The 24791-nt window shown below is 46.2% G+C and overlaps 1 protein-coding gene across 1 annotated transcript in view; it reads left to right on the top strand.

Moving 5' to 3' along the window:
• Positions 1-20863, top strand: part of LOC135400790 (uncharacterized) — a 94389-nt gene extending 73526 nt beyond the window's left edge. The window contains exons 2-4 of the mRNA XM_064632708.1: positions 18114-18281; positions 19632-19694; positions 20285-20863. Of these exons, the coding sequence (XP_064488778.1) occupies positions 18261-18281; positions 19632-19694; positions 20285-20695 (495 nt within the window). The 5' untranslated portion in view covers positions 18114-18260 and the 3' untranslated portion in view covers positions 20696-20863. The remainder of the gene's footprint in view (positions 1-18113; positions 18282-19631; positions 19695-20284) is intronic.
• Positions 20864-24791: the final 3928 nt, after the last annotated feature.

Raw genomic sequence — 24791 nt, 5'->3', positions numbered from 1 at the left:
TTGTGTGTACATTTCTGCACTTGTTGCCTTAGGCTTAGTCTTTAGGGCTTCACTGACATGGGTTGTTGGCAGCATTTCCCTCATGGAAATGTTGATCTTGAGTATACGACTTCATTTGCGCTCGAGCAATTTGTCCATAATTCAGAGATCAAAGACCCAGGAGCACAGTCATAGCAGGACCTCACTGACACCTGCTCGCGTGGCTCAGTGGTTAGCGCGATGGCCATGTCATGTCGAGACTTTCGAATATCGAACCCGCTTTCGAACCCCGGTGCCGAATGTGCTGTCTGGGGGTTTTCCTGGGTCTAACCGCATCGCTAACCTAGAAGGGAAGAGGTGGGATACGTGTCATACCAATCAACAATGAAAGCAGACATCGCATCCACATGCGCGCGATCTTCCACTTTTCGCTTCGTTTAGGCGCAGTCAATGAACTGAAGTGCTACTGAACTGTTTCTGAAGTGCACTGACACCCTTCCAAGTCAAGTCGAGATCAAGTCATATCTATGAATTCGGGGGTAAGAGTGTACGCGAACCTTAACCTTTCCTTCTGTCCTTCTAACCATATACTGCTACATTTTTTCCAGACAATCCCATTTCACTTGCTAGATCGAGTATATGACAAATAGAAAGACATCTCATCGGCGCCGCCGATGCCTGGAGCCGTCATAGTCTGATAGGCCATAGCCTCCTATCCTATAGTATATAGTATAGTAGCCTCCTGTAGTATATAGGAGGCTATGGATAGGCATGACAGTCTGGAAATGGCATGGGCGACGGAGTGCCACGTTCACCAGATAAAGGATCGCAATGGCATGGGGACACAAATGAGGAATCTCTATATCAGCACTTGGCATGATAAGTGTTTTGTGACCTGTCCATTAAGTGGTGTCGCATGCTTGATGGGCGAGCTCTTTCACTGGCACCAGCACCACCACCACCATGCTTGATGTGCCAGTGCCGAAAAAATTGCACTGGCTCAAGCGTGCATATCACACGGCCGCTTCCAGTTCCATCCAACGTGCGTCGCGTAATATGGTAATATGACTATTCGCCCCATATTCGTTTTGCACACATAAGTATCTTCATATCAGGTTCGTTACACAGTTATTCGCTTGGCATTTGTTCCTGTTTCAAAATTACTATTCGCACAGCCCTTGTTTGCACTCTATCATCGTCATGGACGGCCACAGACTTATTAACATGAACGAAACACAACACAAACTTACGCTATTGCAAAAATTACTGTGCCGGCAATGTTATCGACATTCCCCACCCAGCACCTTCCAGTTTACTCTCCCACCAGCCGGTTCAGCTTGCGTTGCATAATGATCAGCGCTTGCCAAGGAAAGTGAATGCCTTCAAGCGCAGGTTCGGTTGGTCGCACGACGAAAAACAAAAAAACAACATTCCGTCGTTTTGTTTCTCCGTCCAGTGTGTGTAGGTGAGAGCATGATGCAGAACCTGTTCGGACCAGCGCTCTGCACATAGCGGAACGCTGTCAGTAAACAATTTATTTTGATATTGATGATGATGAAGATGATGATTGGGGTGTTTCACCGCCACTGGCGATATTGTACACATTGCTCGCGAACTGAACGCTGTCTACCCACGACCTACTAGATTATAGTGACCATGTCATATGGACCCCTTCCCAGCACCGCATTTGAAGGCTAGCGGTGACGCTAGTCATCGGCCCGGTTATTGCTTCCTGTACTGTGTTCTTTAACTTACCTTAGTATTTTTGTACAAGCGGTGGATGTCACACGAGAGATGCTTCTTTCTAAAACTGATTATCATCATCATGCTACGCGTTTTCATAGGAGCTGTTGTTGTCGTCTGCTACGGTAGTCGTACGTCCGCTTCTGCCAACACCACCTAGATAGAGAAAGCCTGCGCATTGCCTCCTCACCTGCTTCGCTACGTAGACTACGTAGAGTCAGAATTCATCTGCTACTGCGATTCACCGTTCTGCGAATTCAAGAACCCACAAATGATTGCAGCTCACCTGGAACCTGCAGACCTAAATACTTCGACAAAAGGTGCAAGACGCTTCCCAGAAAATCCTTTTTGAGAAAGATTCAGACCGTTTTGCGTTTTATTTCCAAGTTTTCCCATTTAGTACGCGGGAACGTTCAATCACAACTCGCAGACGACAGTGGTTCTTCTCCATGGCAACGACCGTTGAAAGCACGTTCGTGATTGGCTACGGCCGTTGAAAACACGATCCTGATTGGATCTCTTGGATTGGAACTCTTAATTGTTACGTCACGTCGACGACGTCGACGAGCGCGCAGGCTTTCTGTATCTAGGTGGTGTTGCCTCTGCGCGTTCAAAATTCAAATTTCCATTATCCAATCGTGATGTAGATCTCGCGGGCCGATGAGTAGCGCCCCTAGCGGATCGTGCGGACGGGCTCCTGATAGGGATTGCCGATTATGCCATGGTCGTTATAACCTAGTAGTTCGTGGTCTAGCTCGTCGTTTCTGTTCTCTGTTTGACATATTTCGCTGAAAGGTGACATATACGGCTACCTATACTGGTTTCATGCTCAGGCGAAAATGTGCTACCAATGTTGCTGTGAACTAGCTTAAACTTTACTGATGTTCGGGAAGTAGGGTCGCGAGTAGGGTAGGGGAAGAAAAACGACGCTGCTACGACGGTTATATACGACGGTCTTCATACGACTTTTTCTTCTTCTTACTCTTATGTGAAAGGGTTCAACGCAAATGAGTGGCAGGATGTGGCGCCACGTGCATCCACTGATGCTGGGAACCCTAGACGACTTCCGGTTGTGCCTTCTGTGTCTAAACAGTGAAAGGGTTGAATACTTAGGCATTGTGGCGAAATTATTTAATTAAAAAGCCCCGCGCTGTGCTTGCAAAAATTGAACCAGCGCTCGCTATCCCAATGCCACATGGTATGCCTTGTCAGGAAGCTTCGTTAACTCATCGAATACGGCTGTTCGATGTGGATATCTTTGCTGCCGTGTACGGCAAGCGGACTCACAGGACTGCCGTCACTGTATAGTGACTGGGCGTATCGGAAAAACATTGTTCATCACAGTCAACATTGCCAAACCTTCATGACTAGACTTACAATTTCTTTTTAATTAACCAGACGTTGCACTTCCGATGACAGAGTTACTTCGCCCAGTGTCAGACACAGCTCACCAAAGCACTGTCCTACAAGCACTGGAAGTTACTGGAAGTTACCTTTCTGCCTTTCTGGACAGCGCGTTACTTTTGTCTGCACTGTAAGGCTCATAATTATTTCTTCCACAAAACGTCCCCTATAGCAATGGGATATAGATAGCAAGGGACTTTTTCGGGTTAAATACCTTTCTCAGATTCGGGGGGTAAGAATCGGGCGCAATCTTTAAATCTGTAATTCGGGGAGAAATCGATCTATTATTGTGCCTTCGGGCGTTTTTGTGACTCCTCTTGTCTACTAAGTCTTTTCTTCTTTTCTATTTTTTGGGGTTACCTACCAGCGCTAATACCCGAAGGCATAGACAGTGCTGACACACCTGGGTGTATTTTTGGGAACGTAAGTGAACCATTCTTTCATATGCTACACGTGGTGACCTTTGTTCGTCTCCGGTGGAAGCGTCACTTGAGGATTTCATAGTGACTGGACTTCGGGGAGAAATCGGGTTTAACCCGAGTTGGTCGGAGGTCAGTTCGTGGGGGGGGGGGGGGGGGGGGATAACCGGGCGAAAGTCACTCCGTAGATATAGAGTACCGCCTGTCGCTACCAAACACCATATCCATTTCGCCGGATGAAAATGTTTTTGTACCTGAATAGACTGATACCGCGGCGTCATGTCACATCTGTCTGCTCCCTATGATGGATGGAGGATGGATGGACTGCTTCTCCCGAATTCCGCCCTCTTCCGGCAAGGGATGGCATCGCCGTCGGAAAATTGTTTTATTTGTACTCCTCTGACGCTGTTAGGAAGTGGTGTCTAACTAAGTAATGGCGGGAAGTAATGTACAAAATGCGCGCTCTGTCATAAGTAACACACTATAACATGGAATTAATCAAGTCGAATAGCGCGGATGTCTACAGCTATTATAGCCCATCCAACAAAAATTTGTCAAGTTATTCATTCCAACCACCGAAGTAGCCTTATTAGTGTCCCCTGCATCGAGTCCACTTACATCGAGAAATCTGCCGAGAAATGTCCCTAAGTGCTATTTCTCGGTCTTTCCTGCACTACTAACCGGATCTTCCAAGGCTGCTCGATGGTCACTCCTCCTCGACAAACGAAAGAGAAAGGCAAAAAACGGGAACGAAGTGAACCGGAGCTCTATCCATCAAAGCGTGGCACCTATACGTGATCCGGCAACATTCTACATACGAGTGCACTCTGTCACACGAAAATACGTGAATATCATCATCAGTTCTCTGCATACCGTGCGCAGAGGACTATTGCGCAAGAGGCTGCACGTTTGTCTTGTTGCGAAGTTGTAACCTGCGAGTTTTGGACACATGTATTGAGGCGAGATCAGAACGGAATCTGTCCCAGTTACGGCTGTGCAACGAGAGGTCAGTGAAAGTTGCATAGTTTAACGTGCGTGTTGCGGATTTAATCGAGCAGCGAAAAAACGCGTTTGTTTCACGTTGGGCGTTCCACCTATACGTCAAGCGGGGTCGTCCGCGGGATTGATCGAATTTCGCTAACTCTGGGGAAATGAGTTTCTACACGAGAGGAAAATAATATTGCTGCGAATGAAAGAAGCTATTGATGTAATTAAGTAAGCGACGTTAATTCGCTTTTGGACGCAAGTTCGCAGCAATTTGCATGCGTTACGAGTTATTACACCTATAAAGCAGCAAGACTGTGTCATTCGTTGCGCTACTGCGCGCTTAATTTGCTATTAGGAAACTGTATATTGATTTGATTTGATTTTAAGGAAAAATAAAATAGAGATTTTCGGCTTCACTAATGGCATGATGGAAGTAAAAGCTTTTTGTCGCGTACAATTTTCCTCGCGCAAATTTATTTCCAATGATTTCAATTATATGTGCGGATATGCTCAGTGTCCTGGCGGATGTGGACACACTTATTTCGAGGGGGGGGGGAATGATATTCAATAAAAAAACTGGGAGGTAGGATGCAAGTTACATCAAATCAACGACAGCGACAGGCTGAAGGGTTGAAGGACCGTCGTAAGATGCACTCTTAAAAATGAACTTCACCGCATAGCACGCTCCTAGCCAACCATCATCTCAAATGATATCGTTATCTGCCCTGATTTGTTGAAAACGGGAGGCGTACGCCTTTTTTGTGACAATTATGAACACCATAGGTGTCACAAAAAGGCGTACGCCTCCCGTTTTCAACAAATCAGGGCAGATAACGATATCATTTGAGACGATGGTTGGATAGTAGCGTGCTATACAGTGAAGTTCATTTTTTAAGAGTGATGTGCCTTATGGTCACTGTAGTATGTGGAGACAGTACAAGTGAGTACACCATAAGGCACGTCCCTCAGAAAGTACGTAGTCGAAGGCAACCCCCACTTCTGCAGGTGGATTCTTGGGTAGATGACGCGAGGTAGAAATCGAGAAATTCTCGCATCCATTGGAGGAAGACATCGTTGCACTTTGCGTCCACGTTGTCACCGCTGAGGGTAACAGGATAGGCTCGTTCACTGGTGAAAGTTTTAGACAGGAACGCATGTATCTTGGCAAGCTGCACGTTGGGGGAAATGTACATGGACACCACCACTATGCGTGTCGTCTGCATCGTTTCTTGTCTTCTGTGTTTCGGTGCCACGGAGCGTTTCTTCTCTTCTGTGTTTCGGCGATGCGACATGATGCGACACGATGGACAAGACCTTCACGAAACTGAACCTGTAGCAGCTGTCGCTGTGAAACAAGAATTAGTCAAATAAGTTAAAAATTAATAATTTTCGTATAAGTCTTAGCTAAGATTTCCTTTGAGTGTGACGGGAAGCACAAGACTTCGTATTTGTGCTGTATCCTCCCTTCATGTTACCTTATGTTTGAAATGTTGAGCTTATTCGAATCTACATAAACTGGCTTGAGTTCTACTTTTATGTTAAGCCTATTTCGAGCAACATGATTGCGGATTGACCACGCTTACCGCTAAGGATTACCGCCTTACGCACTCAGACTCGAAGACAACTCGCGTTCAAATCTCGGCACCGATTAGTTTTTCCTGTTGACGTCACCCTTCCACGCACCAGTAGTGTTATCCCTACCCCAAGCCGGCTTTAGCAAGTACATTCCCTCTCGCAATTAACCATCAGAATTAGTCATGTGCTGGCAACCTCACCAACCCTAAGTCCTATACAGATTCGTTTCATAAAATGTTAGGCTATCTCCTATTCATCTCGCATAATAGTGGGGATGAGAGTTGAGGATCTATAACAAATCGGGGATCCTCACATTTATTTTATCTTTTGGTGTTGTTTAGTTTAGGTGAAAAGGAAACACATTTAGCAGTTACTCCCGAAGGGATCAGGAAAGGGCTGCTCTTTTATAATTAAACATTCATACCCGTTTCATATAACGTATTTAGGGGTTCCGGTTTTTGGCATTCGGCGGAAAATGCAGGAAAACACCCGACCAATGCTTTATTACCAAATCCAGCATTTTCCCAACAGATACGAATATATATCCCATTAACTTGCTAGCTGTATATTCCGAATCGATGGAAAGTGGCGGAGACCGAGTCCCTTTCTTCATTTAAAAGGGCAGAAAAGGGAAATGCCAAGGTTGTACAGGGACCTATTCTCGATCGCGTCCTCTGTGCTCGTCTAAAGGGGGCGCGGTTACCCTCCCTCAGTATTGGGCTTGCCATAAGTGTGTGCGGTGTATTTGTTGCTGTTGTTGATGGCGATCACGATGTTCGTGATCGTTCGCCTCTTTCTAATGGAACCGATCTCTCGATACATACTTAATAATCAGTCGCTGCTCACTGCTTCCGCTCGCAAGTCGCGATATGTGTGACTTCTCGTAGTCGCTTTGTCTTTGCCTGGAAACCGTCTTCTTCAAGGCTTTTCGCCGTGCCTCACAAATAGAAAACGTTCTTCAAAGTCGCACTCCTTTAATTCCTGGCTGTCATGCGGTAATCATTCCCTGGACGCTCTCTTCTTGGCGCAAAGGATGTGTTTTGATCACACTGTATACATAACGAGTTTTCAAAGCGGCGTTGATTTGTGACTTGCTTGCGAATTCGACTGGAGATGTAGCCAACGGTAGCCCTGCCTCCGCCTGTCTTCCTGGTAGGTAATTAGAGGGGGGAAATCGCAGCGAATGCAGCACTCTCACTCAACGTTCAAGGTTACTTTGTTTCACATGGCCCTGCGCGCGTTGCACATGAAGGCGCGAGAAAATAAAACACGATACAACACAGGGCTGGCGGTTGTACGGTGTACTGACCTGGCTGGTGACGAGCCCCCTCCCCCTTTTCCCCCCACACTATACAGGGTGTTGTATTTTATTGGTTACAGGATTTTTAATAAAAGAGCTACAACAGCAGCACAGGTGTCGGTTTTGCATGTCGATCATACGGCAAAGCAGACATTCTCTCGGCTACACTCTCAGAAATGAACTTCACTGCATAGCACGCTCCTAACCAACCATGATCTCGAATGATATCGTTATCTGCCCTGATTTGTTGAAAACGGGAGGCACACGCCTTTTTTGTGACAATTACGAACAGCGTAAGTGTCGTAAAAAAAGGCGTACGCCTCCCGTTTTCAACAAACCAGGGCAGATAACGATATCATTCGAGATCGTGGTTCGCTAGGAGCGTGCTATGTGGTGAAGATCATTTTTAAGAGTGTAGAGTATAGATCACTAATTACCGGGGGGGGGGGGGGGGGGAACAGCTCCCGTGGCATAGTGGTTAGGATGATCGCTTTCCACGCCGAGACTGGGACGTGACACCGATTGTGCTGTCTGAGGTTTTTCCTGGGTTTTCCGAAGACCTTCCAGACGCATGTTGGCACAGTTCCCCCTGAAGTCGGCCCAGGACGCATAGTAACCCCCCTGTCCCCCCACACACCTTCCTGGTGTCCTCTCCCCATCTGTCCACGTCTCTACGCCGCTCATAGCCATAGTTGCTTCGCGGCGCTAACGCGGAATTTAAAAAAAATAATGACCGAAAATTTGTTACCTCTTTAATGAGGTGGCTTCGGCGAAATGTCAGATAACACAACTGGAGGCAGTCACTGTTCAAATCTTTTTTTTTTTTTTTTTTAGTTTGGAAGTGAGCAAACACGTCGAAATGTCCATGAGCAAACTTTGCTGCGCAAATGAGCCGAAGCCGTTAATAATAATAAATTGAATACATAACATCAATAAATTTTCCCATGCCAAAAGAATATAGAGTGATGTGGGCCCCACACTCTTAAAAATGAACTTCACCGCATAGCACGCTCCTAGCCAACCATTATCTCGAATGATATCGTTATCTGCCGTGATTTGTTGAAGACGGGGGGCGTACGCCTTTTCTGTGACAATTATGAACAGCATAAGTGTCACAGAATGCCGTACGCCCCCCGTTTTCAACAAATCAGGGCAGATAACGATATCATTCGAGATAATGGTTGGCTAGGAGCGTGCTATGCGGTGAAGTTCATTTTTAAGAGTGCACTAAGCGCGGGGCCGACTCCAGAGAGATTACGTACGTGTACATGGCTAAGGAGAAAACTCTCAAACTAATATTTGCTTCTCTATATCACCTTAACAGATAAGAGTGAACGTTGTGTAATCTGTTGGCGGAGAGCAGGCCTGTCTTCCAACATATTCACGACGTCTGAAGGTCAGTGGATAGAAGTATACAACCATGCAAACTGTAATAAGCAATTATTCATTTCAAAATACCAAATCGCAAATGATATTAGCAAATACTTGATAATTAATTAATATTGATAATAGCAAATACTTATACTAGGTGCGTACGTCAACAACGTCCAGTACCCGACACAGGAGGTGGCATCGCATATTTTGCGAACTATCACAATAACAGTAACGTTGCCAGAAACATATTTGGCAGGGGTTCTATTGGAACTTCATATGGGGAGGAGGATTCCACACCCGTTTTCCCCTTTCCCAAATGCGCCGCCAAAGGTACGATTTCAAAGATTTCATACCTACGATTACCATACCACACATACGATTTCATATATGCATATTTAGGTTACTGGTAAACCCGAACCCGAGTAGCCGGGTAGCTGAGCGAAAGAGTGGAATGTGTAAACCGAAACCTATTGATTGCTCGAAAAAATCGCAATGTGTGGACGCTGGTTTTTTCTCGAATATTTTTCGCTCAAGGGATCAATCGGTAAAACAGAGGTTCGGAAAGCGTCCGAACCAATATTTAAAAGTAAGGAACTTTATTTAGCTATGCAAATGACCCGTTCACAGCTCAGTTCTTTGACAATGCCTCAGGGACGCTCACTGAAAAGGAGGCTTTTCGATAGCGCCTCCTGTTCACGAATTATTCAGTCGGGGCACTTTCGTGAAACACCCCGGTATACGGACTATAACTGCAGGCAGTGTTGCTCGACAGAAAGAAACTGAGATAATCCCGTCGAAGTCTACAATACGCAATACTCGTTACGACCACACAGAACGTCCGAAGCGCCGCCGACGCAAGCGCAACGCCCGCGCCCATGCTAACCCCAAAGACGCGCGTGCTTCGACTACCAGCCAGCCACACCGCACCGCCAGGCGATGAGGAGTGGCGATGACCACATATCTCGTCTGGGCGGCCAGCGTGGGAAGCGGTCATGCCTCGCCCTGAGGCCGCGGAGGGCCTTGATCTAATTCAAATACCGTTCGGTGTGGCTGGCAGACCGGCAACCTGCCTGCTCTCCTCGTGACACCGGGACGGAAGTACAAAGGCGGGAGATCTATAGGACGCTTCCTATTGTTCCAGTAGCCTGGGAGCTCTCCTGCATCCACTTTTGTGCCAATTGCTTAATGCGCCAACGCGAAATCGCATGTAATACAAGTGTGAGAAATGATCTCCGCGCCACACAGAGACAGACAGACAGACGGACAGACAGGGAGGGACGGAGGTTGACAGAGAGGCAGGTAAACAGACGGAGACGGTGATGATGTGGGACCAGTGGCAGGTGGGGAGGATAGTGTGTTCAAATCTCCTGAAATCGTACCCTTGGTAACTCGTTTGAGAGAGGGAAACGAGGGGGAAATCCTCCTCCCCCATGTCTCCAAGCCTCCATAGAACTCAAACAACTCAGGGGAAAGCGGTGCTGATGCTGGGAACCTGGGTCTTCTCTTCGTCAGCACCTCTTTTCCCTGAGCTGTTTGAATTTGTTGATTTCTGGGCATTTGAGGCTTACATACGTGTCTGCGTCGTCCCTAATTGTGGTCTGTCTCGGCTTTTTCTCGTTGTTTCGTCTCCATAGAACCAGGAGCGGAACTACGGGTGTGTGTGTGTGGGGGGGGGGGGGGGGGTCGGATGTCCTGATCCCCTCCTCAATTTCCGCCCTCACATAGTGTTTAATTGACCCTGAATCGCGTGTGTAGCATGCTCTCCATGGCTGGACCCCCTCCTCAGAAAAATCGTGGATCCGCCCCTGCATAGAACCCTTCTCGAAATGTTTTTATGACAATATATAAGCCACTGTGTGAGATTGATGCCGCCAAAGCTGCGTGGATACCCAAGAACCCAACAGAATGGAAATTCTGAAAGGACTAATAAACCCATTGTTGCGTAAAACGCACTAGAAACAACACCGTTATAACACGACTTCGCCACATAACGCGCTCCCGGCCAACCACCGCCATTCCGAATGATACCATTCTGTCTCCTGATTTGTTGAAAACAGAAGCAGGCGTCCAGATAGGCGCCTGCCCCCCACCCCTTTCAACCAATTAGGGTACACAATGATATGATCCGGAATGGTGATTGGCTGGGAGTGTGCTATGTGGTGAAGTTCTGTTTTAACAGTGAAGGACGCACACACACGAACAACGAACATACAACACGCACTAAACTTCAACCGGGGCACTTTTTATTCCCCCCTTTGTGTCAGATGCTTCCAGTCGTAACGACACCTTCTCTATCATCTACCTTGTTTGTTTGTTTTTCTCGGGCTTTGAATAAAAATTGCTTTGGTTGAAGTTCAGTGCGTGGGGTGTGCTCGTCCTTTGTCTGCAAGAATCAAGGCGACACTGGAAGAAAACACACGGACAACACAATCATCTTGTCGTGTTGTCTGTGCTGTCACTGCCCCCCCCCCCCCCCCCCCCGTCCCGTTTCGGCATTATTTTTGAAGATCTTAACCAACTCGCTCGCAGCAGAGCTCTTCTGGTCCCTCCTTTATGTCTCTTCGTCTTTGTTTTAGTGTGTGTTTAGGAATCACTAAATTTCATTGCGAAGTTCTGCACAGGTACAGAAAAGAAATCTGTGTAACGCAAACGCAAAGCAGTTTTTAGAACCATTCAGGTAGTTGAAAGGTATATAAAATAAAAAACGTACATAAATCATTCTGGGCCCGAGGCTAAGAATTCACGCGGTGTCGCCCTTTGCACCACATTGCATTAGAACAGTCAACGTCTACAACAGTCGAGAACAGTCCAGAACGAATCTAGAAGTGCGTAAAAGAAGAGAACGCAGCTGCGGGGCGCTGTTGTTCACCACTCCATACACTGTGGATGACCACGAAACATCCGTTAGATAGTATCACGACACTTTCATTTTGTACCCGTAATAACGTAATATAACATGGCAACTAAGCATGATCGAACGATGTTTGCTTCTGTAAGCTGCTTTCTGTATCTACAGAAAATCTCAATAAAGCTTCTGCGGCGCGCATGCGCCGACGCCGCGCACTTCATTATCCCTGTCCGCTGTAGAACGTTTATTAAGGTCAGTGAGGGACTGGAGTTCCGATGCATTTTAAGCAAATAGCTCCGCAGCCTTGTAGTTTGCAGGAGAGTTACATCGGTATGAGGAACTCTTTATTACATATCACCATACACATCACTAGAAGTGACCTGAAAATGTCCATAATCTTCGATGGCATGGCCCCGTCAGCAACAAATAAAGTGTAATTCTTTTCAATCAGTCAGAAACACAAAGCGCGATGCCACGCAAAAAAAAAAAAAAAAACAGAAGAAGCGGAAAGAAAAGACGTTTGACGAAAGCGCGCTCCATTGTTGTGATCGCTCAATCGGGGAGCGAATGAGATATTAGTTCTTTTGTTTCTCTCATTTCCGTGTGTATTAGTGGCCCCTTCCTCGGGGGGATATATTTCTTAGAACAAAGAAAAAAAGGGGCCTTGTGTTTGATTGATTGATTTGTAAAAGAAAAAAAATGGAGATGTTAGTCTCGAGCCACTCGGGACTGGCTACTCCAGGACGCGTTATTTAGAAAAGGAAGGGAAACTACACAAATCTATACATTTTGAGACGGAATACATGAAAACATCACCACAAAACTTGACACCAACGGCAACAGTGTAGGAGAGTCAATACACCAATAGGTTAATAAAGGCATTAATTGTCAATCAGATTGACTAAAGTAATTAGACAATAGTTCCGATATATCAATATCAGAAGATTGCTGAAGACTCGGACATGCGATTTGGCCTGCGAAAAGCAACTTCGGCTTGCAGTTATCAATTATATTACCAATAAACAATCGGCCGTGTCAAATATAAACCAGGAAAAACCTGAGCGGTATATCAAGAAACTATGAAAAGTACAGGGTAGCTACCCATTAAAGTTCACCCATGCCGGCGCGTCGTACTCACCAAATACTCAGTGTAGGTGGAAAATTCCTGTGCCCGCGTGCAACTCTAGTTGGTACATTTCGCCGTGATAAATTTCAAACCGATTCAACGTTGCAATCCGAAGTTACAACCAAACACCTCCAAATCCCTATGGGAAAACAATCAAGATGGAAGCCATGTGGGTACACTTGCATCTGTATAGCTACTCTGGATTATGCAAACAAAGCGTAACTATTGGGAAGCAACGACATAATTTTTTTTATTCCGCGTTAGCGTCGCGAAGCAACTGTGGCTGTGAGCTGCGTACAGATGTGGACAGCAAGAAGGAGTGGGAAGACAGGGGTTTAGTATGTGTCCTGGGCCGACTTCAGGGGAAACTGTGCCGACATTCGTCTGGAAAGTCTTCGGGAAAACCCAGGGAAAACCCAGGGAAAACCTCAGACAGCACAGCCGGGGGTAGGATTCGAACCCAGCCACTCTCAGTCTTCAGCACGACTTTGGCTACCACCAATGAGCGGGACCCCTAAACCCGCTAGTAATGACATGGAAGTGTTCACAGTCCAAAGAGCCGGAGCGGCTAGACGTCGTCGTGATCGAGCAACATTGCGCCACACAGTGGCTGCTCTGTAAAATGGTATATAATACATTTTGTGTTAAGCAATTTGGATTTCTTTTTTAAGTACTGGTCAGTTCGGATGGCGCGTGTCGCATACCTTGCGCAGACGTAGATTTCGTAGCTGAATATTACAGTCGTTGCATCACATCTCTCTCTGCCCGTAGATTGCTGGCGTACGAGACAGCCTTCGATGATTTGTGTGCCGGGAGCATGGTGCAGGTTAGATGGTACAGAATATAGGTTATTCTGTCGCAAGGATATGTTGCTCGGGAATGTTATCGAGCCGTTGCGTCAGTTATAATGCTTAATGTGTACGGGATACTTGTAAAAATACTGATGTCCTGTTGGAGACATTCCGGCTTCTCGGAACTGTCTGTCGTGACGGAAGCTCGACATGTTTGGGTAATTTCTGTTCGCGATCAGTAATTACAGCGGTTACACCTCCTTTGATCGATATGAAGGCAGACACAGTTGTAAAACAAAGTACAACACAACTTTTATGGGGTGCCAAAGATTCGCAGCTTTTATCAAAATCTCATAAGAGGCATATAACATTGTAGAACTAACATTCTGTTAATATAATCGTTGATTGATTCCAACATTCGTACCGCAGTAGCTCGAACAGCTTTACTAAGGAAGCATACTTCGGGTTGTTGTCCACTTCTGTTGATTTAATGCAAGAAAAAGGTTCAACAACAGCAGGATCCAGAAAAGGACACCTTGATCACCTTGACACCTTGATAAAGGCCTTGACACACTGTGTACACCTTGACTTCTTGCTTTCTTTCGTTTTTTCTCCTTTTTTCTTCCCGAAATGTGTTCACTGCCGATTGCTGTGCGGGCTTTGATATTAACTATTTGAAATAAAGAAACCACAGAGTGGAAATTGAATCACTTTCAATCCGAATACATGGCATGAACAATGTAAACACCCGCACCGTCGGACATTCTAGCCTCGCCCCCACCCCCACCCCTACTTTGTGCATATACTCCATGTTCAATCTTCGTTCTATCCCACCCCATTTCGCCACGTTTGCATTCTAACGAGAATTCTAATGAATTAAATCATGTGGGAGTACTCTCATATTTTTATATCTCAATCAATCAATCAATCCGGATATCAATCGGATAAAGCCGCGCGCCTCTGCCGTGCCCTCGGATATCCGCATTTTTAACCGCAAATAAGCATCGGAGTCTCTGTCGACGTCCTTTTGTGGAAGCCATAATTGAGAGCACGCAGTGAATCCACAATAGCACCGAAGTGTCCAATAGCTTATTAAATGTTGTGCCTTGGACAATTTTCCTCAGAACGCACAGCGCATGCGCGGTTCTCGTTTTGTCTGACAACAGCCGGAGCAATCATACCGGAACCATTACTACGGTAACGCTACTACTATTTTCACGTTCCTGGAGCCCTTCCGTCAATAAGGAAGCTACGCTTCCATGGTTTCGGTATAAAAAATGTAGAGAAAGGATCCAGGAACGATAACGAACAGTTTTAATGCAGAATGGCTGCACTACGCTCAAGAATCGAAAGGTTCTTCTTCTTCTTCCTCTTCTTCTTCAAAACAGTGTCCATAGGTCATAGCCCATCGGTCTGGCATAGAATGGCACGGCGGGGTTGCATACATCAAACGGACACTCAAACTTCGTACAGACAGAAGTAGTAGAATCCGGGCTCGAGACGTAAGATGAATACACAAAAAGCGAACAGACGCAGGAACAAAAGATGAAAATGAAACTGCGGCGCCTCCTCGCAGGCATTTCTTTTCCGTCAGTAGCAGACGACATTCGAGAGGGCGACACATCTCAGGAAAATGGTTCGTGAGAAAGTCTGTATGCCGAGATTTTTTTCCCGTACAAATGCAATAACCGCGGGTGTGCAGTATCCGTGCGGGTGCGGATGCACCTGTTTTGACTAGCGCGGATATCGTCCGGATGCGGATACTGTAAATCTTATCCGCGCTTACCTCCAGTCATGATCGCACTTCCACAGCTCACATGACTTCTGACGCCCTACAGACATCCACCAAGTGGCGGGTGCGAAGTCTCTGTTGGCAAGGTAGCACCCTGCCCCACCGATTACACTACGACATCAGCATTCCTATCTCTGTGTCGGCCGTGCACTATCGCGACCCCGCCGGCGGTCGGTGAGGTCTACTAATTAGAGGTGTAATCTTGTAACTGCAGTTTGATGGCTGTATCAGTGGCTAAGTTCAAGGGCATGTGCTGCCGTCGCTCAAGATCTGAATGATTGTACCGAGTAGACTGAAAGATTGTGTAACGATCGCAGCAGCAGATAACGTCCCCTGTCGCAAAGCGGAGATTTTGTTGTTTCTCTCACTGTAATGGTCATTTCCTCTTCTTCTTTAGTTGTAGTTTCAGCCTGGATCCACTTGCGCGAACATTGGTGAGATTCTTCAGTGGCATCCTCAGTAGCTTCGGTAGTGCTTCGGGCAAGGGCTACTCTCCTCAAGACTGTTCGCGCGTAGAGCACTGGCAAAGCTATCAATGACGGCACTGAGCAACCTCAATGTTGGTGCAAGCTGGCCTTGGTCACCGTCGTGTGTACCCGCCCGAGCACCAACACGTAATCCACACAGTTCCCTTGGAATATGGCTCTTTCATTTCATTTTAGGCATCGTTTACCTCTTCTTGTCTTTTTCATCTTGTCCTGAAGCCGTGGCACTTGCCTGCATTTTCACTGTGCGGATTTCTCTTCCTCTTTCTTTCCCTTTTATCTCTTTTTATTCTTACTTCTCGTTCCCTTTGTCTTCCTTACATGTCTCCGGATAGTATGTAAGCGCAGCGTCTTTTATAGTCATTCTAAATGAAAAAGGGGGCTCGGTGAACGTAACATGGTGATAAACGCTTTATCATCATGTTACTTACCCAACACGCTCAACATCTTCTCGCACTTCTGTCGGTGAATGTAGGCTATGAAACAGAAACCGGATTGCTGGAGGTTGTCTTGACTGGCAGACTTGCAGCGCCTTCTGACGTACGATTAATGAATTGGAACGGTGCATATCAGTCTGAGGCTAAGGCCCGGTTTCACCAACGCTGGTGAACTTTGAACCGAGATCAATTGGGTTGCTAAAACTTGAAGGTAACACTCAATCATTTTTTTACAAATCTGAGTTGGTGACATGCTGACAATAAACCCCTTTAGTGAAGCAGAGTTAAGCGCTAAATCCAAGTTAAGGGCCGTTGATATCGGTTCGAATGTTAATCGCCGTCGGTGAAACCGTGCCTGAGTGTCTGCGTATTTCCTTATGGACCACAGCCATTTTCGATATATGTCTTTGTCCTTAATAGAGGCTGCCAACATTGAAAGCGGAAGGCGATGAGTATGGACGAAGGGCGCACAATTATATTGTGTAAGTGCAAAAGTTAAGGCTCATCTTCGACGCATAAGGCGGCACTGCGCTCCTTCGCCCTCTCACATTGGGAGTGAAGGGAAGACGCGTCTCTGAAGACGCGCAATGAGCAAAATAAAATATAAAATAAAAATGTTTTCCCTCATGAATTTTTTGCAGACGACCTATCGAACGGATTTTTCTTCTGAAAACGGCAACGGTATCAGGGGACCGAAGGGACCACATGTTCTCATTGGTACAACCTGGAAGACATTGCCTTAGGAGTTTGCTGGTGCCCCTCATTAGATGGCGATAAATGTACGCGTGTGAGAAACATCCTGTTTATTTTGAGTAAATCCAGCACTAACAGAAAACAGATGGAATGCGTCGTGCAAGTCACTAATTTAACGAAATTCGAAATTTCATGAGCTTGTGTGTAAAAGTGGGGACTTCCCGTACGGTACCTATATGTTTACAAAACGCGTTGCTCGGCTAATTAGTGCATGTCAAGGTACATGGGAACCGTAAACTTGAGACGGCCACACAAGAGAGAGAGAGAGAGAGACAGGACGAAGACAGGAGGGAGGATAGCGCACGTGGTCAGCGGAGGTACGCTCGTCCCGGCTGCCTATGGAGATACACCCTACAATGGGGATGCAAGGCTCATAAACATGGATGCCAGCTGTACTCCGCCGCGCTAAGAGTAACATGCTAAGGTAAGGAAGTAAAAGTAATAGAGAAACAGTAGAAAGAATAAAGCGACAATTGGACTCTACTCAGTTGCAAGTACTGAAAACAAAAAAGTCGTAGATCGAAAGTAAAAAAAATCCGAAGGCAAGGTATTAAAATACTTTGTCCGCCCCGGTATCTGCAGGAAGTAGATCATCCAGTACACGCCCACCATCCGACCACACCTAGCCTAGTCTAGCCTAACGCAACCCAAACCAACCCTACCTATCGCTCTGAAGAACCAAATAGTCACGCTGTTGTGTGTCTTCCGAGATCCAGCCTCTAAAGACAATGGCGTTGCCCTTCACCTTCGTGGGCGTCGTCTCGTAGATGACGGCTAAGGTTACGGTAGGAAGGACGTGGTGAACGCGGACACAAGCTCAGTGACAGGTCTGCCTATAATTAACGCTACTATAAGGCACAATGAATGTATAAACGCGTCATTATACCAGGAATTAACCTCAAGTATAGGCAGCCATATACAGCAAAAGGGCGGATAAACGCCACGGATGCAAGTTATAGGACAGTTGATTGTTTCAACGAAAACGAGGACTCGATTGAGAACGCGTCCTTCACTGGGCACGGTATTTGTTTTTTGTTTTTTGTTTTTTTGCCCCCCTTTCCACCCTTTGTGTCCACTTTCCGGTATTTTTGCCCATGCAGTACGCCCGGTCTGGTACGCCCGAGACACACTTTCCATTTCTTGTGGTCAAGAGGGTATAGTCAGTCAGCGTTTATCTCCTGCTGGTGGTCGAGTCGCGTCTGGATTCTCTCCGTGAGATATGAGCGCTGCAGGGTGACAACTTCATAATGGATGACATTTCTTTACAAGTGAGTGCGAACATATCATGTCCTGACATCAGCTTGATGACGTATTTATTGATTTTAGTAATCACCCGTATTTTCTGTTATATTTATTGGCTACAGAGGCACGATACCGCTGATAGAAATAGGAAACTTGAAAGAAACGTATGATTGATGAAGAAATGAATAAATGAAATGAAATTATTTTATGATTTCTCCTCCCGTTTCCTTAAAATTCAGCCTAGTTTGTGTCCAATGCAATATCCTGTTCGATGGCGAATGCACAGTGCTGGTTCTTTTGTGCGACTCTTCCTATATTTATAACCAGGATTGGTTACCGAAAATATTATTGTTTCCGGTTCCGGTAACTGAAACACTGGGCGTTTCGTTTCCGTTTCTGTTTCCGTTTCTGGACGATTTTCGGTAACGGTTTCTGTTTCCGTTTCCTTATAAGAATTTCGTTTCCGTTTCCGAGGTAGTTTCGGTACTGGGTTCTGTTTCTCATCCGGAACTCGTACAGTCTGGTTTTGGCTTTTTCATGTCAGATATCCTAGTTACATAATGGATACAAAAGGACAGCCACACCAAACACAAACACTAAAGACTTTAATGCAAAGTTCGTCACGAGTCTTATACACCGCAAGTAGATACCTCTCTAGGTTGCGGAAATACATGCCTTTAAGTTTCAAAAGACTCCGCTCGTGCGCAAAGATAACACGTCATCCCAAACTTTCGCGTCCATCTTGCTGGGCAGTGGACGCTCAACACGAAAGAAAGTCCCGAAAATAAACGAATAAACGAATGAATGAATGAATGATTACTGGAAGAATAGTGCGGATATATACAATTTTCATATTAACGCGAAAACACTGAGGGAAGAGTCCTGCAAATTAGGTTTCCGTTAACGTTACCACTTTTGAATTTCGTTTCCGTTTCGGTTTCTGGTAGTGTAAACTAAAACAATTTTGTTTCCGTTTCCATTTTCGTTTCCTGTTGAATTTCGGTAGTTCCCGTTTCTCGTTTCTGTTTCCGGTAGCCAACCCTGTTTATAACTTTATAATATAGCGCACGACTTCCTCTCTTGTCGTGAACTCCTGGATTCTGTAGCACCTGTTTTTGCCAAGCAATGGCCACATAATTAAGCCCTGTCTTGTCGCGCTTCCCTTTTTTGTTACTTTGCACTAAACATATTCCCCCCTGTCTTGTCGCTTACGAGGAAGGCGGCCGTCACGTGATGGAACGGCAGCACCCGATTTTGGCAGTACTTTCTGTACGATGGGAAACACAGTATAAGGTCTTCATTTACCCTTACCCTCAACTCTTGGTTTTGTTTATTTAACCTATAAACTCATGTTCGCTTTATTGAATCACACGCAGGGTTTTTCACTCTTGGTCCTCGTTCTAGCCTCGTTTTCTCCTGGCAGCACCATTCAGAAAAGGGTAAGTCGAGCTTGACACGGTCTGCACTATTACACTATGAGATTCAGCAGTTCATTGAGCGCCGTCGCAAACATGTTGTTAGAATATATTCAGAGTGAGCGTGCTAACTATGGAAGGAATTTTATAAAGTAAAGAAATACATTTCCTTTCCAATTACTTATGAATTACAGAGGTTTGGCGAAATGACAACGAATGTTGCGCCCTTGGTGCGCTGACGCCATTGCCCAGGGAAAGGATCTCGATAGTCAATGTTGTGCATGGAGGAAATGGTCCCGGAAATAAAGACAAATTTAGAAGTCATTTTTCTCGCTCCGCCGGAAATGCGCTTTTCCGTTACCCTTAGACGCGAGTGAGAGCAAGAGCTGCAGTTTTCTTATTCTTCTTCTTTTTTCCCCTATCTTTTCTTACACGCTGCAGAGCTAATAGTTTGCATTTATGAATATTGTTGATGGTCGTGATGATTTGAGATTTTTAGTGTCGCAAAAGCAACTTAGTCCATAGTGCGGGCATAAGTTTATGTTCGATTTGAGTAATCGCATCACCCTTTGTTTTTGTTTCTTTTCTCTCCTTCATGGCGTTGTTCTGCGTAGGAGGTTCAAACCTACGTCGAAATATCACATCCCGTAGCCAGGCAGACAGCCGCCGGCCAGGTTACGACGTCGTCAGCCTTTCAAGTTAATTACCAGTCCCCCGTGCTTCCAACTCCCCAGCCAGGACCTGTTGTTCTTCTAGGAGCTGCCGCGACGTTGTCCGCACCAGGCACGGATTACGGCGGCGTCTACAGTCCTCCATCTCACCCTTCCTACCCTGCTTATCCTGGACGCAACGCTGCCCTTGACTTGGAACGCGGAGACGAGCTGTTTCCGCAGGAACAGGGAGTATCCGTACAGAAGGCTTACAGAGCAGACACCGAGTATCCACCTCTCGATTACAAGGACAGGAAGAGACTGTATTCCGTTGGTTTTGCCTACGCGCTGGATTTCTTGGGAAAGGCTTCCTAAGGAACTACACTTCTCGTCGGTGTTCAAAATAACAAATGTATAGGACTGTAGCAACTGTGTAGTTGCAAGAAGGTAAATTATATGACGTGGACATGCGCAGTCTCATGTACCAAATTTTGGCGATTCGTTTCATTCCGCTGTTGCAAGAAGAGGTGAGCGCCGATAATAATAGTGAGTTTTAGAATATCGTACGCCATCGCCTTTGCGTACGTATGGAATAGACCTCTACCCGAGAAACGTCATCATGACGTTGGTATAGACAGACTGAAACCGAAACAAATCGGAAGGGGAGGGCTGGGTTCCACGAATGGGCACTTGTTCGCTGCCTCCTATGGAAAGAAAAGTAGGACCGAAGGTCGCGTCCCTCTCAGGGACCATCGTAATGCCCTCAGGACCGTGGCTTTCGGGCGCGAGCTTGTTCGTATGCGCGAGCTTCGAGCGTAGTTCAAGTCTACCAAATTGGTGGCGCTGTCGAACACTATGACGTCATTTCTTTACAAACAGGGAGAGGTGTGCCAACCTCGCTTTCTGTTTTGCGCGTGCGCAGAACCACCGACGCTGTTCCTTACATACACAAACGCGATGGCGTGCGATATACTAAAACTCACTGTTCACACTATCCGTATCCACAGTGTACAAGTGCTCGTTGGGTCCGCAACGGCGGCTTGAAATAGGTGTAACCGCATGCGCGTAGATATTGAGTATGTACGCACATCCGAGGTTTTACATTGGAAGGGTAAAAAATCTGCTTTATGGAAATGCCACGTGACAGGTGCTCTTACTTGTCAGCATATCAACTGCTTCGGAACATTGTCGCCCACATTTGTTCAATAATGGCAGTTACCTGCCACTGATCAGTCTCTCTCACAAACAGGATGTTTCACCTAATGCGTAATAAATTTCTATTAAAAAATCTACTTGTCTGACAAAGATGGGGTCAACGATATTCATCTTCGGGAAACTTTTGCCGCGACTTAGGGCTACTGTAATTAATTAGCGGTAACCGCTAGCCTGACGCTGAGAGGGGGACTGAGGGACTGAAGTGACGCGGTCCCTTCTTGACTTCGGAATGAAGGCAGAAAATCCCTGAGAGCTTAGCGCTGCTTGGAACTATGGGAACTTTCTGGAAACAAAGGAGGAGGAGGTTTGCAAGCTGTTTCGGTTCCTCCTCCTCTCGGCCGATTGTACACGAGGAGTCAAGGTCAGCGAAAACGAAACGCGAAGGACAGCTAATTCCAGTAATCTGCCAGGATGCAACGCGTACGCAAGGAGTACTGGGATTTTCTGTTTGCGCGTCTCAAAACGGCGGTTTTCGCACCCCTTCTTTTTTGCTGTTACCAATGCAATGGGGAATGTGTTTTGAAATGGGTTGGGGGCAGCGTTTCTCAAACTATGGGTCGCGACCCCCAGGGGGCTCGTGACAGATTCATCGGGGGTCTCGGAACGGCTCGGGAACTTAAAAAAAAAAAAGGGACAGCACTTGCTGCCCTTATACCCGCTGCTCTGCCCACTATTCTGTGTCACAAAAAAATTCGTGGCAGCGGACCCCGAGATCTCGAGCTCTCTTTTGCGAATAAGAACCACCATTCTTGCTGGCATGTTTTTTTTTATGTGTGTGTGTGTGTGTGCGCGCGCGTCTGTGTGGTTTCTAGTCCAGTTGATTCACTCTGACTAAATTAACTGTAAAATTAAATTTCGGCGTTAATGTTATGTATCACTGTTAATTCATTGAAATAGAAAAGCTCGTGGCATTGCGAAATGCGAAATATCTTCTATTTTTGATGGGTCGCGGGACAGCAGAGTTTTCTGAAGCACTGGGTTGGGGTATTACCTAGTGCATGGGCTGCCTACTTGTCGCAGGAAAACGTTAACCTTGACTTGGCAAAGTTTCGAGTTGAATTGGGAGACTTCAACTTCCCGGCGAAAGACGGTTAAAGTAGCCCTAAGTCGTGGGAAAAGTTAACCGAGGATGAATACTATTGACGCCATTTTATACAGACAAGTAGCACCCAGTATATATCTTCTTCAAATTATCTCTGGTACTTTTTTCTATTATTTATTATTTTTCGTAGGAGGTGTACAGTAAAAAAGCCAGGGAGGCGCAGCCAAACTGGGGGGGGGGGGGTGTATCCAGATCCCCCAACACCCCTAACTTTTTCTTTATGCCATAGCTATAATGATGACCCCTCCCGCAATTTTTTCTTTTTTTTTTTTTGCTGCACCCCCCATTTTTGCGACTTTGGATAAACTACTAGGGGAGGGGACTAGGAGGTCTGGGAAAGTCACTGGATTAGGGCCAAACAGAAGGCCGTAGCCACGTGCTTGTTGCATTGTGTGATAAGCGTGTGCAGCGCAAGCAAAGAGCTGCAACAAAGCATCTGCATCTGACTGTTCCCTTCACGGACCTGTTGTGGTTCCATTTCACATTCAGCATTCGCCAGAGAGGAAGCAAATGAAGCGATACAAAATGTGACGATGTAAACTCGACTGTTGGAGGGTGCGACACGTCGTGTCAGTACAAATTAATAAGCTTAATTAATCAGATATAGTAATAATAATATCTAATAATAATACAAGATTGATAAGACAGCCAAATATGCAGAGGTGATATACGGATGCCCAACAGGGTCGAATCCAAGATTTTTCTGAGGGGTGGGGCTTCATACACTACCTAAAGTCCATTGAAGCACTATATGACGTCAGAAATTAAGGGGGGGGGGGTCAGGACTACAGCCCAGGTCCGACCCGGCCCGCGGGCCGGCCGGGCTTCTTATTGACTGTGTGGTCCGGGCCGGGCCGACAAGCATGCTTCCGAGAGTCTGGCTCGGCCGGGTCACGGAGGGAGGACTGTTACAGGCAGAACGCAAAACCGGGCATTTAATTAAATGACTAAACGATTCCAGGCATTCCATGAAATGCCCGTTTCGGTCAGGCATTTAGCAAACTGCCCCCCCCCCCCCCAAAAAAAAGAAGCCAGGTATTTCGTTAAATGCCAGTTCGCGTCGGGCATCTTGCAAAATGCTTCGGGAATGCAAAGAGTGAGTGAATAAATAGAAGAAAATCATGGAGAAATTGGCACCACCAACGTGGAAGCCGGAACGCAAAGGAATGGATCATATAGACTTGCTTTCCAACGAGTGATGTGCGCAAAAAAGAAAAAAAGTGAAGAAAGCAACAGAAGGCGACAGCTATAATAAAGTATCAGAGCGATCATATAGAATAATTACGATGTGCATGATATTGGAATTAAATGACAGATACTTTACTCATCATACCGGTCGTAGAATCGCCCATCTCATCATCACCCCGTGTATTTGTGTGTGCGTCTTTACTCGATGAACATAAGTAGGCAGACCAGCTGGTGTTGGCTTGACGACCTTACGATTTCTTTGGGTTTGAGGGAAAATACAGGACAAGAAGAACACACGACAGACTCAGGCTGTCGTGTCTTCTTTTCGTCCTGTACCTTCCCTGACACTCAAAGAAATTTTAACGTCGTCACGCATTTCCTCGCCAGTTTAGCAACGAGATACGGAAACGAAATAACATTTCGGGATGTCCACCGATCCATTGCCGGCTTGGGCGATGTTTTGGTATAGGCGTCACCACAGTGATTTATCCAGACCCCCCCTACACCCCCTAACACCCCCCCCCCCAAATGTTCAGTGACACCCCCTAACTTTTTCACCGCCCCCCTACCTAAGTGTATCCCCTACAGGAGGTGCCCTTGCGAATTCAGCTTTAGACACATGTCGGTAATGATATGTTAAGCTGTAATGACGTAACTATAATAATGACCCCCCCCCCCCATTTTTTCCAACTACCCTCCGTGCTTCATTATCGAAACGGATTTGGGGAGTGGAGGCAAGTTGCTACAGCCGCGCAAACCAAATTTAACCTAACACTAAACCAACCAAGTTTATGATGCCTTAGGTTAGTTTAGTGATAGGTTAGGTTAGGTTAGTGCGGCTGTGGCTGCCTGCCTCGCCTCCCCAAATCCGTTTCAGAATTGAGGGCGATGCAAGCCGCCACAGCCGCACCAACCAAACTTAACCAACATACTAAACTAACCGAGTTTATGATATCTTAGGTTAGT

The sequence above is a fragment of the Ornithodoros turicata genome, chromosome 7, assembly GCF_037126465.1.
Source record: "Ornithodoros turicata isolate Travis chromosome 7, ASM3712646v1, whole genome shotgun sequence".
Lineage (NCBI taxonomy): Eukaryota > Metazoa > Arthropoda > Arachnida > Ixodida > Argasidae > Ornithodoros > Ornithodoros turicata.
The sequence above is the reverse complement of the archived record's forward strand: the minus strand, read 5'-3'. Positions and strand labels throughout refer to the sequence as shown.